Consider the following 23,615-nt stretch of genomic DNA (forward strand, 5'->3'; position numbering starts at 1 on the left):
CTTCGCTCCCGGGCCGATGAGAACAGGTCATGGGCCATAGTTGGCTTGACCCCTGGTTTACAAAAAAAAAAAAAAAAAATTGTTTTTTCATTTAAAATTCTGGATCCATCCTGCATGTGCGTACATGTGTGTGTTAAGCGTGTAACCAGCCTCAGGGGCAAGGGCGTTGGAGGAAGTGGACTGTTCTGGGCTGTCCCATCTCACCCCTGGGAAGAGTCACTCAGGAAGCCAGGAAGTGCTGTGGTTGGAAGGACACAGGATCAGGAGACGGTAGCTGCCAGCCCAGCCCAGCTGCTCATCTCTGGGCAGCCCCGAGCAAAACACCAACAGGTTGAGGGGGTCAGACCAGATGCCGTCCAAGCGCTCCCCAAAATGTGGTATTCCCTGCAGCTCTCTCAAACACTTTGGGGAACAAGGTGGGACATAAGGAGGAAGGAACAAATAAAATCTGTTAGATCTGTTCACTTCAGCTCTAAGCACGGCCGAGTTTGAGATGACGCCCCCCGCCCCACCCCATCGGAAAGCCCACTTTTGGGAGCAGCTGCCTGGCACACTCCCTGCCGGGGGAGACCACGAGGAAGGCCAGGCCTGGGAGCGCCGACCACCTCTGCCATGCTCACCACGGAAACAAGTTATGCGGCCCGTGCGCTGCGCCAAGAATCCAGGCAGCTGAGTGAGCCATGCCATTGTGGGCAGACACCGAGGCTCCCAGAAAACAAGCAAAGGCGAGGCCTGGAAGCTACAGCGGAGGCAGGTCGTCATGACCTTCCCTCCTGGGCCAGCACCAGACTGGCGGACGGACAGGTCTTCGTCTCCATCCAGGCGGGGCAGGCAGTGCTCAGGAAGCGAGAGGTGGAGCCCCCACACTGCCGGACTGGACCCCGGGGACTGCTCCCCCTCCCACAGCGGAGCTCTCCAGCAACATTTGCTGAGCACCAGCTCTGGGTCTGAAGGGTGCTGGTCATAGTGGGGATGGGGGTGGGGGGCAGGATACAGCGTGCTCCAGAAGGGACGGCCGGGCCAGCAGAGCGCCCTCCAGAGAGCATGTGGGTAGTAGAGAAAACACTGGGTGCGTTCTGGAGGAAGATGGGAGCCAAGAGCCTTGGGAGATGCTCCTGGTGGCCTCTCAGCAGAGGCTTTGCACATTTGCTTTGTGGAAATGGTTTGAGCCCACTGGGTACTGGCCAGCCTCATGCGTGAGAGCCAAGGTTAGAGTCAGCCTGCCTGCTGCGTGCTAGGGTCCTTGCTTTATAGGAGGCTTAAAAATGCCCCTGAGGGGCGCCTGGGTGGCTCAGTGGGTTAAAGCCGGTCATGATCCTGGGGTCCTGGGATCGAGCCCCGCGTCGGGCTCTCTGCTCAGCAGGGAGCCTGCTTCCCTTCCTCTCTCTGCCTGCCTCTCTGCCTACTTGTGATCTCTGTCTGTCAAATAAATAAATAAAATCTTTAAAAAAAAAATGCCCCTGAGACTTGAGATGCTAATACTGGCCCCTGAGAGGCTTATGGAAATCCTCGCATTTTCTGGTCCTCCAAGCACATTGTTTGCTTCAGTCAGGTGGCCCAAGGGGGTAAGGAGCGGGGTAAACAAAATACAATTGAAGCTAAGTCACCTGTACATGCAATATAGTTAATGACATTGACCTTAAAGGTACTTCAGAGACACCAAGTTGGCACAATCCTTCCGGTCTCTCTCCTCATCCACTCTTCCCTGTACCTAGTCTTGTCCTCCCACATCTCCTCTTCCTCCCAAGCCCAAGATGTATGACACCACTGGTGCTGTGGGGTGGGGGGAGGGGAAAGCCCCTTGCTTTCCGGTTTATTATTCCAGTGATGGCATTTTCTCACTTGTCCAGGGACCTATAACTTCCAGAGAGCAACTCGGCTGTCACTCTGGGGGAGACTCACCAGCCAAAGGCCATTCAGCAACCCCGGGTTTTTAACATACTTCTGAAAGGAAGAGGTCCAATCAATGTGATAGGCAGCCCTAGGTGGTGGCAGGGCCGGGACCCCAGAGACAGACAGATCCTGGCTCTGACAGTTACCAGCTGTGCGACCGTGGGCAAGTCACACCATCTCCTTGTACCACAATTTTCTGATCAATGAAATGAGTATTATAGGATCTCGCTCCCAACCTTGCTCACAGGGTTGCTATGAGACGTGAGTAAGATCTGGCTTGTAGATAGAGTACCCAGCACAGAGCTGGTGCATGATAGGAGCCCAGTAAGTGTTAGTGCCTATGTCCTTTAGATAAAGGAATACGTCCAAGGGCAAGTCCTAGGGCTGCTTCCTGTCTCCCAGAGTGGCAATGCTCATCGCTAACCTACTACTATCCAAGACCCAACGAAGGCTGCAAAACCCATCCTGTCTGTCTTTCGAGGACAGTCTCACAATTGTACCCCCATACTGGGGAGTAGTATCCAGTGAGAGAGCCAGGGTGCCTGAGCCCACCTGGGGCTGGGTCCTGAGGGTCATCCATCCCTCTCCGGCTGGCATGGGCTCTGCTCATGTGGGTCTCCAGGGGGCCTGCTTCCCGGTGCTCCCAAGGCCAATGGAGCTGACTGTGAGACAGCTGCTTTCTTTCACTATACCACTGCTCTGACTCACATTGCTGCTAGCATTGTCATTGGCCTATCTGGTGTCAGCTGTGCTCTGTCCTGTGTCATCAGGGCAAAGGGCCTATAGTCTGCATTTCCCAGACTCCCTCCAATGGGAGCTTCCAGCTAGGTTCTAGGAGAGGGAGGCACTGGCTGAGAGCCAGAAGGTAGGGGGAGGGGAGAAGCAACTCCCTCCCTTCCTCCTGCTGCTCTCTAATGGGGGTCTTAGGCCCTGGTGACAGCACTAGTGATATTCGCAGGGGACAGTGACAGTGGCAGGGCCTACGGCCTAGCCCTGGCAGTGTCACTCCCAATCTCCTGCTGAGGCAGCTCAACTCTATTGTCCCAACTTGGGGATCACTGGGGTCCTGCACTCCCTTGGCTGCCCCAGCCCAGGGCTGGTAGTGCTTTCTTGCACTTACTCATCTTGGGCCACCTGAACCTGCCCTCCATGCTCCTCCAGACCCTTCCAACACCCTTGTTTCCAATCCCTGAAAGAGGCCCTCGATGGGCAAAACTTAGATGGCTTCTGTTTCCTGATCAGACCCAGACTTATGCACCATCTGAGGGACGGTCAAGATCCTCCCTCCAAGGTGGCTTTGCACAACTCTGTTCTGGCCCACTGTGCTCCGATTTCAACCTTCAGAAGGCGGTCCCGTTTTCATTTCCTCCTTTCTCCAGGTTCTTGAATGGAACCACCCCGAGGCCACTGAATTCCTCCTCTCATTCATTCACTTCCCCTTTTTGAACCTCGGTGAAGCCACAATGGCAACCTAAAACAAGAAGTAAGAATGTGTGCCCTTTGACCCAGAAATCACACCTCCAGGAAATTACCTTAACACACAGAAGAGCAAAAACAGGTATGCCCCAGATATGGTCATGACAGTACTGCTTAGAAACCAAAGCACAGGACTGACTAAGTAAGTGTTGCTTCATATATGACATGTATATTTTTTTTAAGGAGAAAAATTTTCATCCATTGTCAAGTTAAAAAAATACAAAAAACAAAACCAGGCTGCAGAACAGCAGGCCTAGGGTGATCACAGTTAAGTTCAAGTACACACATATGTATGCATTTTGGGTAGACACAGATGTTTCAAATAGTAGTTGCCAAAATACTGACAGTAGTTATCTCTTGGGGGTGGATTTTGGGGTGGGTTTTGTATTCTTCTTTGTTCCCCTCTGTATGGTCTGAACTGTTACAATTGATGTGTCCCTTTTACAAAAGACTTCTATTTTTTCAAAGGCAGTATGCTGAGGTAACAGAGCAGGCAAAAAGTCCTTTCCTCATGGAGCTGACATTCCAATGACAAAAAATAAAGTAAGCATATAGTGTGTGGGGTGGTGGTTTTTTGCAAGGCAGAAAACAAGCAAACAAACAAAAACAACCACACACACACACACATACAACAACGACAACAAGAAAACAAGAAAGGAGAATAAAAAATATATCTGGGGTGTGGAGGGTTAAGGTTAGGAAGGGGGTTACAACTTTTCAAAGGGGGTTTGAGCAAAGACCTGAAGGTATGAGGGAGCAAATCATGTTACCTATCTGGGAGAAGAGTGGTCCAGACTGAATAAATAGCCAGTGCAAAGGCCCTGAGGTAGAACGTGCCCAGTGCAGGGGAGAAGCCCCAAAGGCTGGTGGGATTAGAATAGAGGACAGTGATAAGGGATGAGATTGGGCAGATAATAGGAGACCAAATTATGTAAAACTTTGGCTCTTACTCTGAGTGAGATGGAAGCCACTAGAGAGTGTGCAGAGGAGTGACCTGGTTAGAAATGTTTTTAAAAGACCATTCTGCTTTACCCCAAAGATACAGATGTAGTGAAAAGAAGGGGCACCTATACCCCAATGTTCACAGAAGCAATGTCCACCATAGCCAAACTGTGGAAAGAGTGGAGATGTCCATCAACAGATGAATGGATAAAGAAGATGTGGTCCATATATATAATGGATATTACTCAGCCAGCAGAAAGGATGAATATCTATTATTTACATTAACAGGGATGGAACTGGAGGGTACTATGCTAAGTGAAATAAGTCAGTCAGAGAAGGGCAATTATATGGTTTCACTCATAGGTGGAACATAAGAAATGGTGCAGAGGACAATAGGGGAAGGGAGAGAAAACTGAAGGGGAAGAAATCAGAGAGGGAGGCAAACCATATGAAACTCTTGACTCTGGGAAACAAACAGGGTTGCAGAAGGGGAGGTGGGTGTGGGAATGGGGTAACTGGGTGATGGGGCTTAAGGAGGGCCTGTGATCTGATGAACACTGGGTGTTATCGGCAACTAATGAATCACATTAAACATTAAAAAGGAAGAAAAAAAAAGACCACTCTGGCTTCTCTGAGAGAATAGGGAGGGAGCAACAGGCCAGTTAGGAGGCTATTGTGATAACCCAGGTAGGAGAGGATGGTGGCTTTGGCCAGGTGGTAGCAGTGAGAAGTGGTTGGATGATTGAACTCTTTCGAAGATAGAATCCATGTGACTGGACATTGGATTGGGTATGGGCTTGAGAGAGAGAGGAGCCAAGGCTTATGTCAATGCTAGAGTGAGAGGGTCATTAAATTACTGCTCTACACTGTAGAACCCCATTTGCTTCAGCATCAGCAGCTCCTCATCTGGTCTCTGCTAGAATGCCCTCAAAAACAGGCCCCTCATTACCTCACAAAGACGAGCTACAGTAATGGCTGGTACATGCAACACTGGCTTAAGCCTTCTATTGCTACCGTAAGTCTTAGACCGATTTTCAGCTTGCCACCTTGAACCGTCATGTCGCCGTCTTATGTTGTACCAACCCTAAGGACACCTAAGCCTCAGGAGAAGAGGTATCAGGACAGTTTGGTGTCATTCGGGGGAAATTCCAACCTACAATCTACAAGATGAGATTTCTTTTTCTCCGCCCAGCCCCTTCAGACTGTTACTTTGTTTGAACGCAATTCCATTGCCTTGGCTGCTCTTTCTGCAAATCCCGCCCCTCCTATCCCCCTTCAGCCCCATCTCCAAAAACTTTAGATGAGGCCCATTTTCTGAGACCCCATGCACCCAGGACAGGCGCTCAGACTTTCCTCTGCTCCCCCTAGATGGAATGAGTGTTACAGCAGCCATTCCTTCTGATTTCCCCAACTTCAATCTCATGTGTGCATACGGGGCTCTGACCAAAGGAGTCAGTCCTGTATCTGAATTTAGTCCCTGAATTTAGTCAGATACAGTCCCTGTATCTGAATTTAGGATTTATATGTCAGTCCCTCTTTGTTCTCAAAAGATTTAGTTTTTTGTTGTTTTTAATCTGATACCAAAGAAGCCCCTCAAAATGAGAACAGAAGACTGAAAGAGCATCTGAGTCAGAACCCAATACTGATGTTCCCAGCCACTGTGGTTAATGCCAGCTTAGCCATTTCTTCAGCTAAAGAGCAGAACAAAGGACGGTCACTTTGGGCCATGGATTCTTTTCCTGAAAAAAAAAAAAAAAAAAAGAAAAAGAAAGAAAGGGGAGGGCCTAGTCAGTCAGAGGTGGAGGGGCAGCTTGGATGTGAGTGCGTGATTCCCCCTCTCCAGGGTGCCTCCGGCCACAGGACCCAGGAGAGAAGAGGTAATGACACCCACTCACCATCTAAGGGCATCTGGACAGCACTTTCTGGAATGCAAAGCCCCCAGAACATCCAAGTCTGCTTCTGTTGGGCCATGACGGAGCAGATGCCATCATCCCCATCTGACACAGATCAAGAGACTGAGGCAGGAGGATAATCCTCCCAAAGTCAAAGCCAGAAGCCTGACCTCAATGACTGCCGTTCTCACCACACTCTGCAGCTTCTCCCATCTCCTCCTCAAGTTGTTTACTGGAGGGAACTGCTGATCCCTCCCTGTGTGGGCCTCCGGGCTGGGAGCCCCTGGAGGGCAGGGCCCTTACTCTATTCATCTTTGTGTCCCCCAGGCACCAACATCGTAGACACCCAATAAATGTTGAATTGGTTTGAACTCCAGTAGAGCTTCTTTAGAAGTGGGTGGCTAGACCTAATACACCCTGGCTTTTATTTAAAAATGTTTGAAGTTTTTATTTATTTCACGCACACACAGAGAGAGAGAGAGAGAGAGAGAAGCAGGCTCCCCACTGAGCAAGACAGCCTGACACAGGGCTCAATCCCAGGACCCCAGGATCATAACCTGAGCTGAAGGCAGCCCACACCCTGGCTCAGTCGGTTAGGTGTCTACCTTCAGCTCAGGTCATGATCCCAGGGTCCCTGGATCTAGTCCAGCATCGGGCTCCCTACTCAGTGGGGAGGTCCTCTTCTCCCTCTCCCTTTGCCCCTCCCCCTGCTCTCTCTCTCTTTCACTCTTTCTCTCAATTAAAAAATTAAAAAATCTTTAAAAATAAAAAAATAAAACAAGAAGTCCTCCAGAACGGCAGTGAAAGTTTTGTTAAGAGCTTGGGGGGCATCTTGGCCACGGGAGGATGCAAAGACAAGCAACCCAAACCAGCAGGAATCCCAAAGTGGAAAAAGCCCTTACTACTCCCTTAGTACTCAAGACGTGTCTTGTACCGGTAGTATCAACACCCTCCTGGAGCTCGTTAGAAATGCAGAGTCTCAGACCCCACCCCAGAACCACTAAAGCAGAATGGGCACCTTCAAAAGCTCTCCAGGTGGGTCATGCATGCTGAAGTCAGAGATGTGCTGGGTATGCCAAGGGCTATAGAGTCCAGGCAGCCACTGGCCTCAGCCCGTCACCTGCGTGTCCTGCAAATGCCCAGAGACGGTCTTTTACTCTGTGCAGTGTGGTTTCTGACTCTTGGTTTGTTTCCAGGAAAAGAGCAGTGTATCTGCTTCTGACAAATTAATTCTAACTCAAATAGGAAAGTGAGAAGAGCCCTGGCTCCTTATGGGAAGTCAGATCCTGGAGGGTAGGAATTATCCCAGATTTCTGAAATTCCATCTAGGTCTCAGTCAGGGGACATTGGCAAAGCCTGGAGATGTTTTTGGTTGTCACAGTGGGGAAGGGCAGTATCACTGGCACCTAAAAACTAGAGGCCAAGGATGCTGGCTTCCTCCACATTGTCCAGGCACTCTGTGACTCAGTTTCTGTTCCAGTCCAGAAGAAAGGGGTGGATTTACCAAATTTAGGGGAGTTTTAGAAAAGAATCATGAGAATTTTAGAAGCTTATTCTTCACAAGCATGAGAAGTGTTGAGATAAGATCCGAAGGAGTACAGAAAGGTCGGGACAAGTAGTCAGGAACAGGGGCCCATGCAAAGGAAAAAAAGGGAGCTGAGTGAGGCCAACATCCAGAAAGTACACATAAAAATTTTGTTTATTACACAAATACTTTCTTATTCATAAGAAAGACTTAAATACCCCCTTCTCCAAATACATCAGATTTTTTCACGTCTCTATTTTCCAAACTTCCTGTAATAGGGTTATAATGAGAAAAAATAAATTTAATTATGCAAAAAACATTTTTTTAAAGAAATATGTAAACATCACCAAAGATCAGATAGACCATGAACAAGTCAGAGAGAAAAGCTGGAGCGGGCTTGCCTTCTCGCCACACTACTCAGGAGTCACAACTGTGGGATGTGAAAGAACGATTCCTCCAACATTTCCTCGCCCAAGGTTCCACCAGCTTCTGAGGGCACGTCTCCTCCCCAGAGTTCAAGGCCTTTTCCAAAACAAGGAGAAGGACATCTGAAGATCCGGGAGAGCCCCGGGGAGTGGGGGCAGCGGTGACGGCCGAGAAAGGACCTGGCCCGACAGTGTGAGAAGCACCGTCATTTCAGACTGAGCGGCCAGGGAAGGTCCATTCCATCAGGCCGAGCCGAGAAATGCTCTCTTCTGCTGGTTTCGCTGGACCCCTGTGGGTGACAGGTGACAGGCGGGGACGCTCCAGCACACTGGGGATCCCTCGAAAGTACCCAACCCGGTGTCCGCTCCTGCATCAGTTGGCATCCCGGGCCTCGGGCAGGGGCTGTGGCGGAGGCCCCAGGGACGAGGCGAGTTTGGTGAGGGCCCTCGCTATGACGTCCAGGTGGCCGTTCATGGTCCGCAGCTCCACCAGGATGTCCCCGACGCTGGCTTCCAGGCTGGTGGGCGCGGCGGGTCGGGCACAGAGCGGCGGGGAAGCTCCCGGGGCCTCGGCACCCTCCTCCCTGCCCGCTGCTCCTGGACGCGAGGTGGGTGCGGGCCGCTCCCGCTCATCCCCACAGATGCCGGGAGGGGTGGCCGCGGGGCCACCAGGCAGCCAGTCGCCGAGGCGTGGGGCTCCGTCGGGGGAGGAGACGACGACGGAGTAGAGACCTGCACGTCCAGGGGCACCAGGGCCGGGGGGCGTGGGGGCAGCAGCGGCAGTGGGGGGCGGCAGCAGCAGCGGGGGCAGCACCGAGGCCCCCGGGGAGAAGGCCTGGGGCTCGCAGGAGGAAGAGGGAGAGGGCAGTGCGGCCGTGGAAGGGCCCGGCTCCTCGGAGGACAGGAACAGGGTGGTCGAAGACTGGGAATCCAAGGTACTGGGCTCAGAATCTGTCGAGGAAGAAAGGAGAAAGAGTCACTAGGGCATGCACGGAGTGCCAGCTGTATGCCCAGCTCCGTGCAAGGCCCTCTAGGAACTGAGACAGTGGACATTCATTTCCTACCCCAGAGTAGTAAGGAAGAGTGGGTTGTAGGAGCAGTAAATGTCCCAAGAACCAAGTGGGAACGGTGTGGGGCTGAGCATAGGAATTCTGAGGCGGGAGGATAATGGAGTTCAACAAGGCATCCAGGTGGGGCAGGCTGTCCCCTGCAGTCTAGGGAAGTGGCCCTCCCATGAAGATAGTGAGGGCATGGGGACAGAGTTGCAGCCTCGGCTGACACCGTCTTGCCAAGGACAGTGGGTGAAGATGGAAAGGAGGGCCCTTCCCCACTGTTCTCAGAAGCAGAAGTGTGTTAAACAGATGGCCTCCTTCACTGTCCCACCAAAGCCAGGCTCTCAGGGGGCAGTTGAAAGAATCTTGCGCCAGGAGCCAGATGACTGTAGCACTAATCGTCACAGAAAATGCCATGGAACTTTGGGCCAGTCCCATCCTCCCCTCCCCACTTGGGGACTTGATTTCACTTTCCCATCTGTACAAGTTGTACATGTTGGGTCCAGTGACACTCCCCACCCCTCCCCACCACCCAGACCCTTCCAAGGCTGATCAGCCCACTTTCAAAAATCTTCAACTTGAAGCATTGATCTGGGTTCACAGTGAGCTTCACTCAAGGCCCTGGAGGCACTTGACAAGCCTACCTTTGCCAGTCTACCCCTAATCCCTTGAGCCTCCAGGTTAAAAAGTGGGCGAAAGCTCTTTGTGACTGGGTCTGGTAAGGAGGTTTACCAAGTTCACATCAAAGGATCCACATCAGTGCAAAAGCCCTTAACTCAGCTGTCTCAGCCACCCTGTTTGCTGCCTTTGGGGAGATGGTCCGTGCTGACTCTGGAAGCAGTTCTGAGTTTTACTGGGACCAAGTCTCTGAGGCCTCGCCCCCAGTTCCAGCTGGAGTGTGTCTGCTCTTGGCTTTCTGCGTTGTCTGTTTGAGGGCCCACCTTTACGCCCTGCCCTTCAGGATTTCCAAGCCTTTCAGAGGTAGAACTTGCTTGATTCCCTCAGCTTGTTATCTTGGGAAGGGCTCTATGATGAAAGCCCACGAGTAAACCTATACCCCTGGAGGGTGAACATGTGCACCCTCACGGGCTAGCTGTCCCTTCACTTGTGCCTGGCTGGGGCTCAAAGAAGCCCTGATCACCAGAGGAGAGCTTGTTCCCTCCTGCATCCTGACTCTGGTCCCCCACGGTGTTCTCACAGGGCCCTAGAGGCCGCAGACTTCCAGTGGGCCAGTTTGTGTAGTCGGGAATCCCCTCTGATGGGCCTAGAGGCTCTTGTTCCTCCGGGGAACACAATTTGCAGAGAAGCCACAAGAATGCCTAAAAACTTCTCTGGTAGAAATTTCCTGGTCACCTTCTGCTATTGGTTTTCAAAGAACTGCCCCTCCTCCACCAAAACTTCATTTCTTCCGGTTTCCATGAGGATCTTCCTTTGGAAACCAAGAATCTGTAGACACATCTGAGCGTATAACTCCTGTGAGCTGAAAAATGGTAAGAACTCTACAAACTGATGTTGAGGAAGACATGAGTGAGCCCCACACATCCAAGTCTCACAGCAGATAAGAAGCCTGTATGTTAAATCAAATACAAGTCTAATGTATGAAATGCAATGGACACAAGCACACAGAATGTTCTAGCACAATCTTTCCTAAACTTTAACATGCATGCCATTCCGTGGGACACTCTTGAAGGACAGGCTGTGACTCAGCAGGTCAGGGGTGGGGCCGGAGACTGCATTTCTAGCCAGCTCCCAGATGATGGGGATGCTGCTGGCCTGGGAACCACACCTTGCCTAGCAAAGGTGTAGACCAAATACACAGCTTAGCAATAAAACGTAGGATTCATGACCATAGCAACTTGACTAACCAGGGGTCGGGGAACCACCTGCAAGCGTGATATGATCATGAAGATAGCAACAGTGATGGTGCTAATGACTGACCTCTCTTGGCTGGTAGGAGAGTAAAACAGGTGGCCTCTCCAGCAGTGAGTCTCACGGTCCCCAGCCCAGCCTTGAACCTCCAGGGGGCATAAAGACTTTTTTTTTTTTTTTTAAAGATTTTATTTATTTATTTGAGAGAGAGCGAGAGAGAGCATGAACGGGGAGGAGAGGGAAAAGCAGCCTCCCCACTAGGGGCTCGATAAGCCAAAGGGAGACGCTTAACCAGCTGAGCCACCCAGGCACCCCAGCATAAAGACTTCTTAAAAAGGAAAACCCCTCCCTACTGTTCCAGCTAAAACTTCAAAAACACATCAAGTTGTCAGGACTCAATCCACCCTGACCGCCACATAGAAATTGAAAACAGAAGCATCTTTTTAATAAGTACCTGACCTTCCTGAACTCTTTCCCAGCTGTCAGGGAACTTGGTTGCAGCCCCAGCTCAGCTAAAATCTGCACCAAATGATTTATAGGTCTCTTCCATCCCTGCAGCTGACCGTTTTATCCCTGATTTGGACAGGTGCCTTTGGATCAATGACATCATTTTCATGCAGCTTCACTAATTGCTATAAAATCACGTCAGGGTCCTACTGTTACAAACACAACTCTTGATGGAGGTCAGGGGCTCTCAGGTGGAGAAGGTCAGGGTCATCGGACTGCTTGAGTCCCTCCTTCCCCTCCCCCCCTCACATGGTCTCTGATCTTTATCCTGCTTTATTAGTCTTCTGAGCTTTAGGACCACCTGATATTTTATGTACTTTTTTGTCTGCAAGGATGTAAGTCATGTGAAAACAAAGACGCTGCTTTATTTTATTCTCTGCTGTGTACCAGGGCCTAAATTTAAACCATGTCTGGCATCTACTAGATGCTCAATAAATACTTGTTGAATGAATGCCAAGTAATCATCATCAGTCCAGAAACACTAGCCCAGGTGCAATGCACTGATCCAGCTGGATGTTGTGTATCATTCAGTGCTTCCGTTATTTTCAGAGTCATGCACTTTTTGAGACATACTTACACTAAAAAAGTATCCCTTGTTTATCTGATATTCAGATGTAACTGAGTGTCCCATATTTTACCTGGCAACCCCATGGGAGGTCAACATTTTCATCTGGTTTCATAGATGAGGGTACTTTTAAAAAAGAAAAGCAAAACAGCTTAGGCGTTTTCATAGAATTTCAGAGTCAGAAGGAATTTTGCTTCTATTTGGATTAACTCCCAAAGGTATGGAGATGGAGGTCTGTGCGAGACAGGGACTTGCTGTTTCCTGACCTAGCACGGAACAGAATTGAGAACACAGAGGGACAGGGTCTCCTCTCTCCTAGCAACTATTCATTCAGTCTTCCCATCATTCAGCCACAGAACATACCTGTACCGAGGAATGACCGCGTGCCAGGTGACCTACTGGGCTCTGGAGACATAGCCCAACGAGACACAGTCCCTCCCCTGGTCCATTGGCTCCCAGTTTGCCTCCCAGTGGATATCAAAACCCATCCAGTGGATCAGATTGGGGCAGCAATCCAAAAAAGCTGCACGGCAAATATCCGCCATCTATTTAGTGAGTTTTGGTTTGCTGAGAAAGCTTGGAGCCTCATCCTTCCAAAGGTGTGCTGGAGACTGGCGTGGGAGCCAGGGTCACCCAAACACGGAGTCGAAACTTTCTGCCACAGCACTCCTTCCTCTCCCCATCGCTACCCCCATCTTCCTCACACACAACCATTTGGGGGAGATGCTACTGCTAGAGGTGGGAAAGGTTCTATCTACCATCCTAGAAATAACTTTGCCAAAGTCAGTTTTGAAAAAATATGTATAAATCATAAGCATTTGAAAAATTTCTGGTTCCCATTTACCATCCTAGAAAAACTGTGCAAAAGTCAGTTTTGAAAAACGTCAGTTTTGTGCAACTAATAAGCACTTGGAAAGTTTCCATTCTCTCTAGAAATGAAAGAATTGAAAATTAAAAGAATGGATTATGAACTAAAATACATGGATTGAAAAATATAGATTGAAAAATAAATATATTTAAATATATATTATCAAAAATATATATAGGGGCGCCTGGGTGGCTCAGTGGGTTAAGCCGCTCCCTTCGGCTCAGGTCGTGATCTCAGAGTCCTGAGATCTGGCCCCGCATCGGGCTCTCTGCTCAGGGGGGAGCCTGCTTCCTCCTCTCTCTCTGCCTGCCTCTCTGCCTGCTTGTGATCTCTCTGTGTCAAATAAATAAATAAAATCTTTAAAAAAAAAAAATATATATATATATATATATAACTAAGAAGCATTTGAGAAGCATTCATTCTCTCTAGACATGAAACAACCACAAATTAAAATAATAATGAATAATGAACTGAAATAATTAGGAATTAGGAATAATAAACTGCTATTTTTAACTGGTAAAGTTTGCAAAGATTGTCAGGAGAGAGGCCATTCTAGCACATTGTTTGTAGTAGAGTACATCAATACATCCTCTCCGGAAAGCAATTTAAAAACACGTGCTTCGTTTAGTGAGAAAGGAAATTGCCAAATCATGTTTTGTGAAGGAGTTCAACTGCTTATAGAAAAACGTGTAAAATAAGGACTGGGAGGAAGTACACAAAAATGCTAGGCATGTGATGGGATTATCGTTTTCAGCGTTGCAAAGATGTTGGCAGTGACAGCGCATGGGTATGCTTTCCCTCTCCCTGGTCACTGACCTTTAGCAGAAAGTGATGGCTTCCTACCCAGTCTACAGGGTCAAGGTCCTCTGACCACTTTCTTTTCAATCTTATTGCTGAGTCAGACTGAATCACTTCTTGGCTGGCAACTAGCCACCTTGAAAGGCTGACCCTTTTTTAAATCTGTTTTGCACTCATTTGGCCTTCCCTGTCACCACCGGGTACACCCACCAGCCTGGGGCCACCCTTGCTCTGGGGATGCCCCTGGGGGAGAGATGAAGCCTGGGGCTGCCTGTGAGAACCTGCCATTCATTTGCAAATAAACCCTTTAGATCATTTCCCTAAACCGTGCTCTTCTCTCTGACTTCCCCTTCTCAGGGGGACAGTCAATTAGAACTGTCCCCAAGCTCTACTGCCTCTCCCCAGTCCTCCTGGCCACCCACCACCACTCACCTAGGAAAATCTCTTGCTGAGTCTCAGCCTCTCTTACTTTGTGTGAGATAATAGCTAAATCTATTCATTAATTCATTCAAGAAATATTTATTGAGTACCTACAGTATGCCCCGCAGAATGCTCTATGCTGTGCAAAGCCAGACCTAAACTCTGACCTCATTGTGGGGGCAGAAAATAATCAAATGACTGCATAAAATAAATGTGTAATTGCAACGATGATACCATCGACATGCATGCGATAAGCATCTAAATGGGAGGGTTGACCTAATCAAGGAAGATTCCCTGAGGAAATGCTGCTTGTGCAGAGTTCTAGAGTCAAATCAGAATAGGGGAGAAAGCTGAATTCTGAGCAAGGGCCTGTGGCAGGAGGGAGTGTTGCAAATACAGGGGACTTCTAGAGAAAGCCAGTGTTGACAGGAATGGAAATAGCTAGGGAAAGGAAGCAGGAGACCAGATGATGCTCAAGAAGAGAGTAGGGGTCAGGAAATGTAGTGTATGATATATACTCCCAGTGTTGCCCAACATCCGTTTTTCTCTTCCTGCCTTTTAGGCCCATGACCACTTAAAGAGTACGTTTTCCAGCCTCTCTTCCAATTAGCTGTAGCTAGTAGATAAATTCTGGGCAGAAAGATGCCAGTAAAGGTGCTGTGTGCGATTCTTCCTTTCTCTGCCTGGATTTGGTTGCAATGGCTGCTGCTCAAGCAGCCCTCTTGGACCACGACGTGGAAACCATCTGCTAAGGATGACAGAGCAGAGCATTGAGTTCTTGATAATTTTGGGGAATTGTTATGCCAATCCTAGCTGGTTCCACTGCAGACTTTTTGTGAGAAAATAAAATCTTATCTGTTTAAACCCTTTTTAAACGGGGTTTTCTATCCTCACAACCTCACCAAATCCTGACACACAGGGTCTTATTGAACTTGTTAAGGAGTTTTGCCCTTATCCTAAGAGCAATGGCAAGGTTTGGGAAAGTTTTAAGCATAAGGGTGTGTGTGTGTGATATAATTAGTTTTGCATTTTGCAAAGATCACCCGGCTGTGTTGGGCAAGGAGTAGACAAAGTAGGAACGGGACCACCAGTTAGGAGTTCCCAGCTCTGGGTAAGAGATTACAAAATGGCAGTGGTTATTGCTAAAGTGGCAGTTCTAGAGATGCGGAGAAGCAGTTTCTAGAGACCGCCGGAATGTGGAAATGTTAGGATTTAAGATCTTCAGGGATAAAGGAGGCATCCGAGAAATGGATGCCCTACCTGCTGTTGCTTAAGTGTAAGTTCGAAGAAATTCTCACTCCAGAAGGAGAACTTCCACTTTCTTGTTCTCTGGAGTCCAGATGGCCCTTCCCAGCCCACACCCAGCCCTCCAGCATAGCTCAGTTCTGACACACCTCACCAAAGGCAGCCCTTGGGAACACTTTCCCAGGAGCCTAGAGGGAGGAGAAACGGGGTAGCCCTGGGGAGCCAGAGGAGCAGAAGTCTGTGGGAAGAGGCTGAACCTGTCTGCAGAAGAAACAACGTCTCTCTCAGCCCTGCAGCCGGGCGCTTTCCTTTGATGGCTCAGACTTGGCTGGCTTGCTGCTTGCTGCTTTTGCTCCTTTCAGAAAGCCCGACACACAAAAGGGAGGGTGAGTGTCTGATGAACTCAACCCAATAATATTCACTTCTTTTATTTTCCAGGAACGTCATAAGACCCACAGGGCAGTCTTCTGGGTTTAAGACCTGGTGAGTCAAGTCTGCAAATACCTCTGACTCAGTCTGATCCCAAGTTCTCACCAGGCATCTCCCAGGAACATGGCTCAGCAGGGGAGCTGAAGTTGGACAGCCCCGGCAGGCAGGCGAGAGGATGGTCAGCTGCTCTGGGGGTGGTGGGGAGGGCTTGCCACAGTGCAGAGGACACTGTCATTCTCACCACGTTTGCCAGAAAAGCCAGCATTTACGGACTGTTTCCTAGCATCTGGCCACGTGCAAAGCTGGTATCTCTTTCCATGGTTGTAGAAAACCAGGGCAGACTCTGTTCTGAATCCCATTTTCCTGTGCTGGGAAACTAAGGCTCCGGTATGTTCGGAGAGCCTTAGGAGAGCTGAGAAGGAGGGCCCACATTCGCAGAGAGTCTCCTACACCTGAGGCCAGTGATTGGCCACCTTGGCTGCATATTAAGGTTACCTGGGGAGCTTTATAAAAACCACTGATGCTCCCAACCAATTAAATTGGGATCTCTGGGGAGGGCATCCAGGCAGCCTATGTTTTAAAAGCATCTCAGGTGAGGGGCGCCTGGGTGGCACAGTTGGCTGAGTGTCCAACGTCCAATTCTTGGTTTCAGCTCAGGTCCTCATCTCAGGGTCAATTTTTTTTTTTTTTAATATCAACGAATCCATTATTTTAGGCAATGTCACCCCCCCCCATTTTTTTAAAGATTTTATTTATATATTTGACAGACAGAGATCACAAGTAGGCAGAGAGGCAGGTAGGGGGGTGGGAGGGGGAAGCAGGCTCCCTGCTGAGCACAGAGCTGAATGTGGGGCTTGATCCCAGGACCCTGAGATCCTGATCTGAGCTGAAGGCAGAGGCTTAGCCCACTGAGCCACTCAGGTACCCCTCAGCACACTCTTTTGTGACTCTTCTCCCTCTGCCTCTCCCCTCTGCACATGCTCTCCTGCTCCCCTCTTTCAAACAAATAAATAAATCTTCAAAAAAAAAAAAAAAGCATCCCAGGTGATTGTAATGCTAATATGCAGATAGGGTTATTCATCCATTTTCTCATTTAATCCCAACAATGAAGCTCTGCCCATTTGCCCATAGAGAAACCGAAGCTCACAGAATTTGGACAGACTGGCCAAAGCCCAGGGCTAATAAGACCCTCATCTTCACCTGTATCTGGCAGACTCCCATGGGAGTGCTCATTCCTATTGATTCCATTCTCCCTCTTATCTGTGCCTCCTCTCTTTTAGAAGCGAACTTTTAAAACGTACAATTTGTTTTGCAATTTGCATCTTTTTCATTCAAAATCAAGCACTATTTAAGCCAGCGACCCAAAGTAATAGTAACAGGTGCCATCTATAGCCACGGAATGAAATGCACTGGCCCAAGGAGCCCTGAAACCATGGCCTTGCCTTCATCCAGGTTCTATTACAGCCAACACACGAGGTCCTCCCAAGAGATGTCCAGTGGCCCCGGCCGGAATGTGGCACTGACTCTCCGAGGAAGAACCCTGCCTAGTCCCTTATCATCCCCAGCCTCTGAGGATCAGAAGACCCAGGCCCGGGGACATGGTCCCTATTTCCTGCAGTGTTAGTAACTTCCTGGAGAGTGATATGAGAAAAGTCATGCCCTTTTACTTCTGTGTGACTTACTCAGCCTCTAATTCCCTAGTGGCTGAGGGCTGAGCTAAAGAGGAGTGCTCATCCTCAGTCAAGTTCATAAAGCAAAGTAGGTGGGAAGGGAGAAAGGCAGCCACAGAGACGGAATCAGGAAGCAAGCCAAGAGGTGTTCCTGTTCCAAAAAGTACCTTCAAGGGAGAGGGAAAAAAGCAGTGAAAGCAGGTATCTATATGCCCATAATCTCAGCATCGTTATTCTCCCAAAGGTCCATAAATGAATGCACAGGGAAACAAAAACGCAGGGTGTGTGTGTACGTACAGACATATATACATATATGTTATATATGAATATTATTCAGCCTTAAAAAGGAAGGAAATTTTGACACCTGCTGAACGGATGAACCTCGAAGACATTCCATATACTAAGTGAAATGAACCAGCCGCAGGAGCCCATCCGCAAAATCTTATATGATTCCCCTTGTGCGAGGTCCCTGGGTAGTCATACTTACAGAGGCAGAGAGGAGAATGGTGGCTGCCAGGGGCTGAGGGGGGAAGTGGGGACTGTCAGTGTTTAACCAGGCAGACTTTTTTCGGTTGGGGAGGATGAGGACATTCTGGAGATGGATGGTGGGGATGACTAACCACACCATAAAGGTACTTCATGCCCCAGAATGGTTAAAATGGTCAATGTTAATTATTTTGCCACAATAAAAATGGAGTGGGAACCGGGGAGAGGGGGTAGAGAGTGTGACACCTTAATTCACAATTTTACCCAAAGGCTTGAGAGAAGATCCATATATGACATCTCAGACTGTTTGTAAAGGAAGAATGGGGAAGGACTGATAAAATAAATTGCCACTGGGAATAGTATAGGTCAGACATGGGTTAAACCCCCCACTGAGGGTCCACTGAGGACCAGGATCACTTATTCAGTCTGGGACATAAACAAGACTGCAGCATTTCGAAGGTGTTTCCTTTTTCAAGCACCAGTGTGAACAATTCTAAAATGGCTTTGTGGAGACTGGGTACACATAGGTTGGAAGAAAATCGAGTCCAGAGCCTGACACTTGCACCTACTTTTAGACCCATTCTGCTTCCATAAGCAAAGTGATTCAACCCTCCAAAGCACTTCCCAGCCAAGCCTCTGGCTTCTCAGGGTCATGCATTCTCACTAGCACCACTGGCCACAGGAGAAAAGGTGGGAATTGTTTCAGTTCAAGAGCCCCATGGGGGTGTCTGGGTGGCTCAGTCAGTTAAGTGTCTGACTCTTGGTTTCAACTCCTTGAGTTGAAATGGGATTGAGCCCTGTGTTGGGCTCTGCACGCAGCAGGAGTCTGCTTGAGATTCTCCCCTCTCCCTCTCCCTCTGCCCCTCCTGCTCATCTGCTCATGTACTCTCTCTCTCTCTCCAAAATAAATAAATAAATCTTAAAAAAAAAAAAAGATCCCGACCGTCCTCAGCCACACTCCTAGCTGCCCCACACCTTCCTCATCCCCTCTGCTCCAACTATTCCTTGAAGGTACTAGGCACATTCCCACCTCAGGCCCTTTGCACTTACTGTTTGCTCTGCCTGGAATGCTCCTTCTTTGGTTATCTGCATGACCCACTCCCTCATCTCCCTCATCTCCTTCTGCCTTTGCTCAGTCCCCTTCTCAAGAGGCCTTTTCTGAATACCCTAGTTAGAAGTATGACCTGCATTCCCCCTCCCCCACATCAGCCTTCTGTCCCCCGCCCTGCCCTGTGCAGCAGATGCTGTCACGGAGCCCAACTCACGTCCCCGGGCAGTCCCGGTGGAGGAAATGGTATGTGCAAATGCCTGAGGCTTGGAGATTATGGCCTGACAGTTTGAAATAGCTGGAGTGTAGGGTGTGCAGGGATAGGAGACTCTGAGTGACATGGCTTAAAAGGTAGCACGGACAGATGACTAAAGAGCTTGTCCACTAAGCTAAGGAATTTGAACTTTAGCAATGGGGAGCCACTGAAGGGTTTTCAGTAGGAGAGTGATAGATTTGATTTGCATTTTTAAAAAGATTACTCTGGCAGCCAGCCTTGTGGAGGCTGACCTGGAAGGGGTGAGGCTGGAGGCAAGAAGACCAAATGCAAAAGACATTGCATCTTGAACCTTGAAGGCACTTAAATGATATCACAGCAGAAAGACGCACCAGAGTGGAGCCCAGCCAACTAGTACGAGAAGCATTTTTTTTTCTAGGAATAGATTGAATTTCAGTGAAAAGAAACTTTGCTGCCACCCTTTATGGACAATACTGTGAATGTTGGCTCCTGTCCTCGTTCAAGTTGGCCACCCTCGGTCCTTCATGCATCACCATTCAATAAAAGCAAGTGTGTGTTTTATGGGATTGTTTGTTAAGCCCCAAGCCAAGCTGTTCTACTCGCTCAGGCCGGGCTGCTCTGCCAAATTCTAAATTGGCTATTTTTTCACATCCAGGGTGTGAAGGATATCTCTATGTGTCCCTGTGAACATCCCCATTTGGAGGGAGACACAAGTTGACTACACATAATCCCTTTATGTGCTTTTTTGAAGGGATGTTTACACAACCTGTATACTCCTTGCCATGAATATTTTTGTAGCATGGAGAAAGGGAGGGACAAAATGAAAAAGTTATTCCCACACCATAACCAACTTTGGCTCGTGAAGAAAAATTCAAAATAGATTACGTTTCTTAGCCATGCCTCCAGGGTTGAACAGTTCCCATCAACCCATTTAATCTTTCCTCTTGGAGGGTCACTCACCTTCGAACTTCATTTTGTTTGTTTTGGGTTTTTTTTTTTTAATTATCATTAAAAAATAGAGCCCAGACCAGACCCGGCTGGAGCCCAGGCTCCCTGCCCACGACCGCCACCCCCTCCAGGAAGAGCTCACCAAAGGGGCCATCTCGCTTGTAAAAGAGCGGCTGCTTGATGAACTTGATGGAAAGAGCCGGGTTGTAAAAGACGGCATTTTGGTTTTAACAAGGCCAGGAAGCCCGGAGCGGAGCCAGCTGGGTAGTCTGAACAAACCCAAGAATATTAGAACCCGAGGTCACGCAGAGCTGGGACGCCACCAGGAATGCGGGGAGCAGAGACAGTCTGGCGAGAGGCTGCCAGCTCCCCCCCATGTGAGTCCATAGGTGGAGCTGGAGGGGCCGGAAGAGCTGGACCAGAGCAGTGCTGGGCCCACCACATGGGGTCCCCTGGGTCCTCTTCATACGACAGAGCCCCAGACCCCTGCGGGGGGGACACACACGTATCCACCCGCCAGCTTAGTGGTGACAGCATCTCCTTGACCGGCTTCATGGTGCCCCCTGGACCCACACTGAGTAAGGAAGGAAGCACTGGGCTCCCCAGCTGGAGAGGAGGGAGGGGTAATGGTCCCATTTCCCAAGGCAACGAGCAGCCAGGTTCTAGACAAAGGTGTTCCCTAAGCCAATGGCTGAGCAAAGGGCTCAGGATCCCCCCGGACCCTCTATTGTCAATCAGTCTGAAGTGACAATGCCCAGCTCCAGACATGCTTGGCAAACATCTATGAAGTGGATTGCCCTGTTTCTCCAATTGTTCTCTGCCGCCCGGGAGCAGACCCTGGCTCTTAACAATGGATGCTTCCGGTGTCTGTTGCCACCTATCATGACAATCCCCCTGCACCTGCCACACTTGGAAGCAAGTGATCCTAAGAGATGGCCATATTAGCTTCTCTAACTGTCCCATCTGGGCATTTTTAATACTCTATCCTTTCTCTTAAGGAATCCTCTGAGATTAGACCTTTCAGCCTTACCACTGTGTCTCTCCTCAGAAAATCTTTTCTAATTTGAGTACCAGCTTTCCCTTTTTTTTTTTTCTTCATTTCATGCCATTCCTCCTAATGATAACCCTTTGTGCCAGGCCCAATTATATACAAAGCTCAAATGAGCAGCCCCAACTCTAAATTTGGCTCTATCCATTGGAAGACGAGGTCATGGGCATCCTGCTTTGCCCAGAGGGAATGATGCTGATCCCCAAAGGGAAACAAAGCCGGGTGGGACAGGGAGGGAGTTGTGCAAAAATAAAAGTCTAGAATGAAGGAACAGACCCAAGCCGGCTGCCTCCAGGGCACGGGGGCTCAAGGCTGATCCTGCATTTTTAACCAGGCCCGTAAGGACTCTGCCTTGCCAGAGACATGCAGAAACAACAGAACTGCTTTGATTTTCCCTTTTTAAAAACGGCCTCCAGCCTGACCCTACTACCTATGCTCTCACCGCAGGGTCAGCAGAGGGTGAAATGAGAGCATTCTCCGGGAATTTCCTGACTGCTGTGAATTTTTCTCAAGATCTGGCCGTGAGTCAATGTGAGGCACTGTGACACATGGTATGACTTGTCGTGACTCCCCCTCCCTTCTGGAACACCATAAGAAGCATTTCCCTGCTGAGTAACGGAAGACCAACATCCATAAGGCCCCCGCCATCCGCAACTTGCCCTCCACGCTGGCTCCCAGTTAGAGCCGATGAGAGAATTATCTCTACACCATATTTCGTTAGGTTATTAATATTCTCCAGAAAGATCTTGATTGAGGCAGTTCACCTCCTTTCAAAATTAAACTATCTTGTACGATTTTTGTTGGTCATGACATTTGGGGGATTTAGAAGCTGGAAGTGGGCATGAGAGGAGGAAGGGAGAATTGAGAATAACTCAGATCTACAACGTCCTGACAAGATCTGAGAACCCAGAACTCCCTGAAAGGCCCAAGGACACTGGACTAGGGAGGGAGGGAAGGAGAATTATTGGACCAAATTTACTGATGTTTATCTAATTATTGATGTTCAATCTGAAATAGTCAAACAAAGCAGACAAATTCCAGCTTCATATAGTGAATTGTCTGACTCCCAGAACTGGGTATCACTTGTCCATGGGGACCAGCTAGAACCAGTCTCTGCTAGAAATGGTTTATAATTACCCCCCGAGAGTCTGGGGCAAGTGGTCAGTTCAATGACATCCTTCGAAAGATCCCGGAATTAAAACAGAAGTGTTCGAAGGAGACTGGTAACTATCTGCAGAGCCTGGCCTCACACGAGGTTTTGGGGAGCATATGTAAGCTCCCTAAGGCATTTTGCAAATTGCCAGACATTATGCAAACAGCAAGGAAGTGTTGCTATTACCATGATTGCGTGCATAACACACTACTGTGGAACCAAAGATGAAAACCACTTATAAACGTAGCATAGAGTAGCTATTATCCTTGGGAATCTTGGGGCAAACATCTTTATTCCTTGCCTTCAAATGGAGAGAATGAAGGGCAAGACACCAAGTGAGCTGGGCAGACACTGAGGAAACGGAGACACCTCTTGCCCTAAAGTCAGAGCCGCTCTGGCCCCTTGGCCCCCTTCTAGCCCAGGTCCCTGAGTGAGAACAGAACATCCTCAGTTTTAGGAAGCCTAAGCTGGGAAGGAAAATCCCAATTGCAAGCAAAGCTCGAAGCGCTCTTGCACGTCCTGCCCTTCTGAGGTAAACTAAGATAAATATTTTCTGGGGCACTTTCAACCAAGATGAACGAAGTTCTCACACCCCTCTTCTTCCCCTCCCCCAATCCTCGTTCCATCATCTCACAGCATTTCATCTTAAAAAAGCAACTCTTGTGGGGCGCCTGGGTGGCTCAGTGGGTTAAGCCGCTGCCTTCGGCTCAGGTCATGATCTCAGGGTCCTGGGATCGAGTCCCACATCGGGCTCTCTGCTCAGCAAGAAGCCTGCTTCCCTCTCTCTCTCTCTCTCTGCCTACCTCTCCGTCTACTTGTGATCTCTCTCTGTCAAATAAAAAAAAAAAAAAAAAAAAAAAAAATCTTAAAAAAAAAAAAAAAAGCAACTCTTCCATTTCCTTCTCCTTCTGGAAAAGAAAACCTCTTTCCGAATTGCTGCCTTTCCACTGACTTGCGAGGGCAAAACAAAAGACTACAAGGAGGTCACTGGGTAAAAAGGAACACCATCCTGGCAAACTACAGTTTTTTTGTTTGCAAATTTTTATTATACATTGCATATTTTCCTATATATATTATTTTGAAGATATTTTTATTGTAACTTTTAAGTATAGACATATTTT

The 23,615-nt window shown here is 48.8% G+C and overlaps 1 protein-coding gene across 2 annotated transcripts in view; it reads right to left on the bottom strand.

Moving 5' to 3' along the window:
* Positions 1-7,961: 7,961 nt before the first annotated feature.
* Positions 7,962-23,615, bottom strand: part of RUNX2 (RUNX family transcription factor 2) — a 227,542-nt gene continuing 211,888 nt past the window's right edge. For both annotated transcript variants that reach the window (XM_047733194.1, XM_047733191.1), the window contains one exon: positions 7,962-9,104. In XM_047733194.1, the coding sequence (XP_047589150.1) occupies positions 8,527-9,104 (578 nt within the window). In that variant the 3' untranslated portion in view covers positions 7,962-8,526. The remainder of the gene's footprint in view (positions 9,105-23,615) is intronic.

The sequence above is a fragment of the Lutra lutra genome, chromosome 6 (assembly GCF_902655055.1).
Source record: "Lutra lutra chromosome 6, mLutLut1.2, whole genome shotgun sequence".
Lineage (NCBI taxonomy): Eukaryota > Metazoa > Chordata > Mammalia > Carnivora > Mustelidae > Lutra > Lutra lutra.